Source organism: Quercus lobata, chromosome 7 (genome assembly GCF_001633185.2).
Source record: "Quercus lobata isolate SW786 chromosome 7, ValleyOak3.0 Primary Assembly, whole genome shotgun sequence".
Classification (NCBI taxonomy): Eukaryota; Viridiplantae; Streptophyta; class Magnoliopsida; order Fagales; family Fagaceae; genus Quercus; species Quercus lobata.
This window is the reverse complement of record NC_044910.1, coordinates 30579138-30586442: the sequence shown is the minus strand read 5'-3', so window position 1 is coordinate 30586442 and position 7305 is coordinate 30579138. Positions and strand designations below refer to the sequence as shown.

Here is a 7305-nt window from a genome sequence, read left to right as displayed (position 1 = left end):
ACAAAAATTTTCTATGGGGGTCCTCAGATCATAAAAGGAAGATGCATTGGGTCAACTGGGCTGAAGTGACTAAGCTTAAGGAAACTGGTGGATTGGGTCTTCAATCTGCGAGAGGAAGAAATACGTCGTTACTAGCTAAGCTGAATTGGAGACTTCACACCAAGAAGGAAGCACAAGGGGCAAAAGTCCTCAGGTTCAAGTACTGTACCAGGCAGAGGGTTAACTCTAGAAATAAACCTAAGCTCTCAAGTTCTCCCACCTGGAAAGGGTTGAAGAAAGGTGAAGCTATTTTTAGGGAAGGGATTAAGTGGGTTCCATGGCATGAGAGTAGCCTCAACTTCTGGTCTAATTGCTGGTCTGACCGCAACCCCATCAAATCGAGGATACAAGGATCTCTCCCTCAAGATTCGGCCAACCTCACTATCAAGGATTTGATTGCCCCTTTTGGTTGGAAATGGTCTAACCTACCCTTTGAGCTGTCTACTGAGATCAAAGCTGACATTCAAGTAGTGCCAGTCCCTGTAGTTGCAAAGAGCAATGATAAGTTGGCTTGGAAATTTTCTAATAAAGGAGAGTTTTACTTGACTAGTGCTTACCTGTTAGCTTCAAACTTGATGGAGGTTGAGTCTTTCCCGGGTTCTTGGATTTGGAAGCTTCAGATTCTACCTAGAATCCAAATGTTCATTTGGAAATACATGCACAACAACATCGGGGTAAAGAATTGCCTAGCTAACCGAGGTATTCCTATAGATACTTCCTGCCCTCTATGTCATGATCAAGTTGAATCTATCTCCAAGACTGCCAAGTAGTTAAAACAGTTTGGCTTCATCTGGGTATCCATTATTCCAACTCTCTATTCTTTTATCAAGACATTAGAACTTGGCTAGCTGCTAATATTGTTAAGACCACTCGAACCTTTAAAGGTGTTCCCTGGCACATCCTCTTTCCTTTTGCCATCTGGTCTTTATGGAAACATCGGAATCAGGTTGTATTCAACAACAAGGGAGTCAATCCAAACCTTGCCAAGGTGATATTATCTTAAGCTATGGAGTACATGTTGTGTGTTAGTTAGCCAAGGTGTAACGACCGCATGGTTATTAGACAAGTTAGATGGGAAAAGCCCAGCTCGGGTTGGATGAAACTCAACATGGATGGGTCTTCTAATGCTTCCTTAGGCTCAGCAAGGGGAGGAAGCCTGATTAGAGATGAATGGGGCAGCTGGATATTGGGCTTCACTAGGAGGATTGGGAATGCAAATAGCTTCATGACTGAGACTTAGGCCCTTAAAGATGGACTTCTTCTCTGCCATCAGTTAAACCCGAATGCTGTTATCATTGAGCTTGATGCCAAGGCGCTAGTAGATGCTCTTAACAATCCGTCATACTCTAATTCTGTCATAACCCTGCTTTTTGAGGACTGCAAGCAACTGGCTGCACGGATCCCCCACTTAAGCATCAAACATAGCTATCATGAAGGCAATAGGTGTGCTGATTGTTTAGCTAGCCTAGGACTTAGTCAATCTTTGGGTTTTGTTATTCACTATTGTCCGCCTGTGGACTTAGTTCCTTTTGTTGAGGCAGATTGCCAAGGGATGTACTTCAACAAGCTTTGTCTTGATCTCTTGTTTTCCCGTTAGTTTTATTATAATTATATTTTACCAAAAATAAAGTTTAGGGTGTAAAGTGTAATTTAGAGTATAATTTAGAATAGTAAAGTGTAATTTTCCCAATTATAAAAAAATAGTTAGCAAGAAAAAAAAATCATAGAACTTATTCAAAAGAAAACGAACACTTCAAATAAAATAGACAATAATAATACTAGCATGCTTTTTGTTCAATCACTTTCACTTTGTAGTTTTGTTTTTTTTTTTTTTTAGGTAATAAAGGTGTAGTTTCGTATTATTACTCATAAGGTTTTACAAATATCACCCATGGATTTTGGTTTTACTTTGACATATTGAAGAAGTAAAACTACAGCTAATATTGTTTTAAATTTTTTTTTAATTTTTTTTTAATGATTTATTTATTGGATTTAAATATGAACTGATCTAATGTTACTATATGCAAGGACGCGGGAAGCTTGACTTTGGAGTTCATACATTGGCCAAAGGAGCCAACCACATTCTAGAGTTGTCAATTTTTGACCTCCCCACCCCCCAAAGTGGACGGCTATAACTCAATTTTGTACTAATGCAAAAGACAATACTAGTTTATATTACAACATTAATTAATTAATTAAATAAATTGATTATGGCTCTGTACACTTTGGATAAGTACCTGAAGAATATTCTCACTCTCTTTTTTTGGGGGGTTGGGTTAACTAGGTAAGTTAAAAATTTACAACGGTAAGATTGATTCAATGAAATTAGTTTGAGCTAAAGAATTGAGAATCAGATGGTTTAATCAGACACGTAATAAAGAATCAGATGGTTGATACTCATATTAAAGTGAGGTTGCGAATCAAGTGGGTCCTGATATTTCGATAGTTTTAATGAAAATAAAAATCCAACGGTGGAAGTAAAAGCGTGTAAAACATCATCGGACTGAGATGCAAAGACATATAAAAGGCAGAGACACACATAGATAGACACGCACGTGGACACTAGCACTTGGCTTTGGCTTTGGCCAGTTTGGAGTTCGAAGTTTAGAAACAGAATCCCTAGATACACTTTTTGGTTTCTGCCCCTCCAATCGCCGCTGCACCACATTTTTGGGCCAAATCTTTCCCAACCTTAATACTCTACCTTTCAGGTATTATTAATTAATGTTGTTATTATTGTTGTTTTTTTTAGGTGTGGGTTTTACAGTGGTGTCCGGGGATTTTGGTTATTTGTTCTGAATCTTTAGATTTTTATTCTTCAAATCTTTTCGTATCTGAAAGTCTGAAAATTTCCTGTTGCTTTGGATTTTTCTTGTTCCTTATTTTATTTGGGTATTTAAGATTTCCTCAAGATATTATCTCTGGAAATAAAAGGATTCGCTTTCAGATTTCTTTCCTTTGTATCTAAGATTTCCTTGAGTTTATTATTCGTTTTATTCCCAAACGAATAAGAATAACATTTCTCAATTTTGATGTAATATATGACATATTATTTTGTTTGTACTAGCCGACTAGGGTTGTACAGCGTGGCGTTTTTGAATTTAGATTCTTGTACTTTGAGAAGGAAATTTTAGCTGAACGTTAATAAAAATCCAACCTTTACTTTATTTCAGTTGGTTATTTTGCATAATTGCTGGTCCGGGACTTATGGATTCAGAATCTCCTCCTGAGAAATCTAAGAAAATCGTAAATTCTGTAGTAAAATCCAATGAGGTTTGTCAGATGGAAACTCGTGACAATCTTACTGAGGCGCCAGCGGTTCTTGATGGTACTGCTTCACTAGGTCCAATCACTCCTGATTCAGATAGAGAGATTGGGGATTTCTCCATTGATTCTAACAGTAACAGCAATAGAGAGGATGACCCGTCTGATGATAGTAGCCCTCGGACGCCAAAGGATGGTGTTTTCGACCCATTTGCCCCGGGTCCTGATGACAAGGCATTGGCTCCTCTATGTAATAAGTACCCCCAGGAGCCTAAGGGCATTGTTGCACGCCGCCTTGATTTTCATTCTTCTGTTGTAGCTGTGGAAGCTGGGGATTGTGGAGATGGTGCTGAACCCCTTTCGGATGAAGAGATGTTCGAATCGGTTTATGAGAATCTCTTGGAAGCTATACTCTCAAAGCAGACCGAGGATGTTGCTTCTGAAATTTCAAATGTATATTTGGATTCTGATGGTTGTAGAACACCACCTTTTGCACCACGTTTAACTGGAATTGCCGATACTTGTCCTGGGCCTCCCATCAAGCCTGCTGGGCAATCAAGGAACATTGATTTGGGCTTATGTAGAAAGCTTGAATTCTGATGTAGATGGCCTCTTGTGGTGATTATAATGCAGGGAATATCACAGACCCCTGGTAACTGATCTTTCATAGATGCATATGGGCTAGCTTTACAACACCCCAACAATTTTGCCTTTAAATTATAGTAACTTGGGGTTCTGAAAGAATATGGTTTAATAGGAAATAACTGTCTGACCAAGTTTAGACTGTAGTAGTCACATTGTATAGCAATTTCTTTCATTAATTTGAAGTTAAAATTGGCTTGCCTTCCAGTCTTCTTCTGCCAAACATGATGTCTGCATCTTATCCTATCTGTTATATTCTGGTTGCAATTTCAGGCTTGATTTCTTTTCATTGGGTGGCATTGTTTAAAAACAGAATTGGCAACTTTTTGGTTTTGCAAATAAATCCATATCATGGTGTAGATTCATTATTAGGATGCCTGATTAGATTTTGAATTTAATTGATAAGAATGAAGACACTTCTTGAATAATTATGAACACCTGTGGCATTGAATAAAGAATGTGGCTTATCTTGAAGGGCTCCACGTCCAACACCCCCCCCCCCTCTCATTCTCTCTCTCTCTTTCTAGCTTAACTCTTGACTTAAACAAGATTTGCTTCCACCATCCTGTAAGAAGTCAATGCTGTTGAAGTACGATAAATTGAGAAGCAGGTATGCTATAGTTTGCTACCTCCTCTTTAATATTCCCTACCACTCTTGATAATATTTTCAATTAATTGCAATGTCCATGATCTTCAACTTTGTTTCTTGGATAACTATCTCTGCTGCTTCTATATGTTCCTCAATTTTTTGAAAGCAAGATGTTTATTACTAATATTCCATAGTTGTAATAAAATCTTACCTTCATTTTCGCATCAGCCTTGGGTGGTTTTGTTTTAAATATGAGAAATGTAAACGTACATGTGCGTTTGTGAAAGATAAAGTGCAAATGTTTTTTTTTGGGGGGGGGGGGGGGGGGGGGGTGAAGAATTTTGTATGCAATAAAGAAATGAATACTCAATATTTCGTTATCTTAAACTGTTTTTGCGTATTTTATTGTTTTCTGATGAATAAATATGGCACAATTGCTGGTTTGGATCATGGTTTGTAAAATGGAATAATTGGTGGGGGTGAAGAATTTTGTATGCAGTAAAGAAATGAATACTCAGTAGTTATCTTAAATGGTTTTACCTTAGTTTGCTGAAGAATAAATATGGCACAATTGCTGGTTTGGATCATTATGGTTTGTAAATGGAATAATATGGATCAGTATGGTTTGGATCAGTATGTTTTGTAAATTGGATGTTAGCGTGTTTTGTTTTCTGTCAGTCTTTAATTTTGTTACTATATTTAATTTTGTACCAGCAATGCCTTGGATGTGGATTGTGTTCTGTGAAAAGCATACAACAACAACTGGATTTTTGAAAATATGAAAATGATTCTATTGGTTATAGAGACCTTGATCAAGGCTTTGAGTTCAAACTTAGTCTGCATATTTTCACTCTCCAATTTAATGGGGTTGTGGAATAGGAAACATGCAGCAGCTTATCAAGATCTTTTCATTCTAGTCATTCGATATGAAGATTTTAGACAAACTTGCGAGCATCATGTTGTGAACTAAGAAATAAAAAATAGTATAGTCAATTCGAGATGACTAATCTCCTGAACTTGAGAGAGGAAATAGACATTTTTGGTTAATTTTCTGCTTAATTCTCATTAATGCATTTAATATACATAAATAGCCAAGCATGAGATAACTTCATCAACAAATCCTAAAAATACAAGCAAATGACAATACTAATCTACTACTATCTTAGTTAGATAAAGATCTATCACTAAGCCTAAATTTAAATACTTCTAATTCAAATAACAATATATCGAGCACATTATCTCAGGTCATAACACAAAATAATATTCTCCAGCGGTGGCAGGTACAAAAGCTCCCTGGTTTTCCACCCTTGGGTAGGTAGAGATAAAATTAAAATGATAGTATAGGAATTTGAGTAGTTGTCTTGTGACCCAAAAAAAAAAAAAGAAGGGAAGGGGGTGGCTGTAAACTGTAAAGTGCCGAAAAAGGGTTATAAATCTGATGGCGTTGTTGGCAGGTTTTCCGGTGAATGTGGGTTTTACTTTTACTTAATAATTCTCGATTTCTTATGCATTGAGATTCTACTTTTACTACTATTTTTAGTACTTAATATTTACTTTTCCCTGTACTCATGGATCTCTCTCTAGTTTCTACCATAATTTACCAATAAAAAACAAGCTTCTTTGTCTGCTTCAAACAACAATGGTGGTTGAAGTTCTATTTTGTAACCAAAAATAAAATATCATAAAAAGGCTTAAAACGGAAATTGTAAGTGCACGGGTGGATTTGTCTGAGCTTTGGTTTGCGCATTCCATATTCAACAAGTGGCCACAAGAAAAGATGCGGTAATAAAATCCAAGAATATTGCTTTTCTACACTGTTTGCTAAGTATGACAACTTACATTTCATTACCTACTACGAAGTATATGGACCCGACAAATAGTTTATTTCACCGACTATAGATACAGGTCGTTTGAGTCTTCTTTTTATGATGCAATGGCCTTCAAAGTCTGAAGTCCGAAGTTGACACAGCGTACCTTAACCGAAGAAGCACCCTCCCACTCCCACAGATGCAAGGACTCAAACCTTTTGAGGGTGATAAAAATGGATTTTGCCTATATAGTGCTTCATATGCACGTTCACAACTTAGTCAGTTAGTCTTGTCCTTGCAAGCTTTATCCGTGATGTTCATGGCTAGAACAGCGATCCGCAGTTGGCATTCAGATACAACGACGACGTGTTTTTTGTAAATCCCTAAGAAGTTAATCCTGCCCGGAATTCTGGTATTTGCTTGCATAACGAGTTGGCCCCCTATTACATCAGTGATAAAACTTAAATTGGAAGCTAGCTCATCCGCCTCGAGCGTAAGCCTATATGGAACTGTGGTGGAACCCGTTGCAGGAATCTTACCAGGGTATATATCAGCCTCTCCCACCTGATTTCCTTGATATAACAAGTAACTCTTGCCTTGGCCGTGCTTGAAGCTGACGTGGTTTGGGTTCTTGACAAGGATCTTGATGTCAATGGTGATGTTGAGTTCAATCTGAGCGGCAGGTAATGAGACACTAGGAGCAACGCCGTCAAGAGAGGCGGAGACGAGCTTGGTGTTTGGTGATTTCGTCTTAAACACGGTCAGGGCTAATATCAAGATAATGATGAATAGCAGGAAGATCAAGATTAGTGGTATACCTAATGCCATAAGACATCGGCGTTTTCTCTTTCGTTTCATGTCATTGGTGGGGATATGGTTTTGGTCTTGTTCTTGGTCTTGATCATGGTCTTGGTTTTGGTTTTGGTTTTGGTTTAGGACATGCTCATTCTTGTTTTCTTTCAT

General features: G+C 37.6%; 2 protein-coding genes across 2 annotated transcripts; one reads left to right on the top strand and one right to left on the bottom strand.

Annotated features, from left to right (window-relative positions):
- Window positions 1–2594: 2594 nt before the first annotated feature.
- On the top strand, window positions 2595–4234 carry LOC115952387 (cyclin-dependent protein kinase inhibitor SMR11-like). The gene is made up of 2 exons (XM_031069553.1): window positions 2595–2750; window positions 3213–4234. The coding sequence occupies exon 2, from the start codon at window positions 3247–3249 to the stop codon at window positions 3901–3903; it is 657 nt and encodes a 218-aa protein (XP_030925413.1). The 5' UTR covers window positions 2595–2750; window positions 3213–3246; the 3' UTR covers window positions 3904–4234.
- A 2387-nt stretch (window positions 4235–6621) lies between these two features.
- Window positions 6622–7305, bottom strand: LOC115951896. Its single transcript, XM_031069021.1, has one exon. It carries the CDS (start codon window positions 7303–7305, stop codon window positions 6622–6624), a length of 684 nt encoding a protein of 227 aa, XP_030924881.1.

What these genes read in the sequence shown, in the direction of transcription:
- LOC115952387 (XM_031069553.1), top strand. Translation starts at nt 3,247, where the DNA reads ATGGATTCAGAATCTCCTCCTGAGAAATCTAAGAAAATCGTAAATTCT.
- LOC115951896 (XM_031069021.1), bottom strand. Translation starts at nt 7,305, where the DNA reads ATGAAAGAAAACAAGAATGAGCATGTCCTAAACCAAAACCAAAACCAA.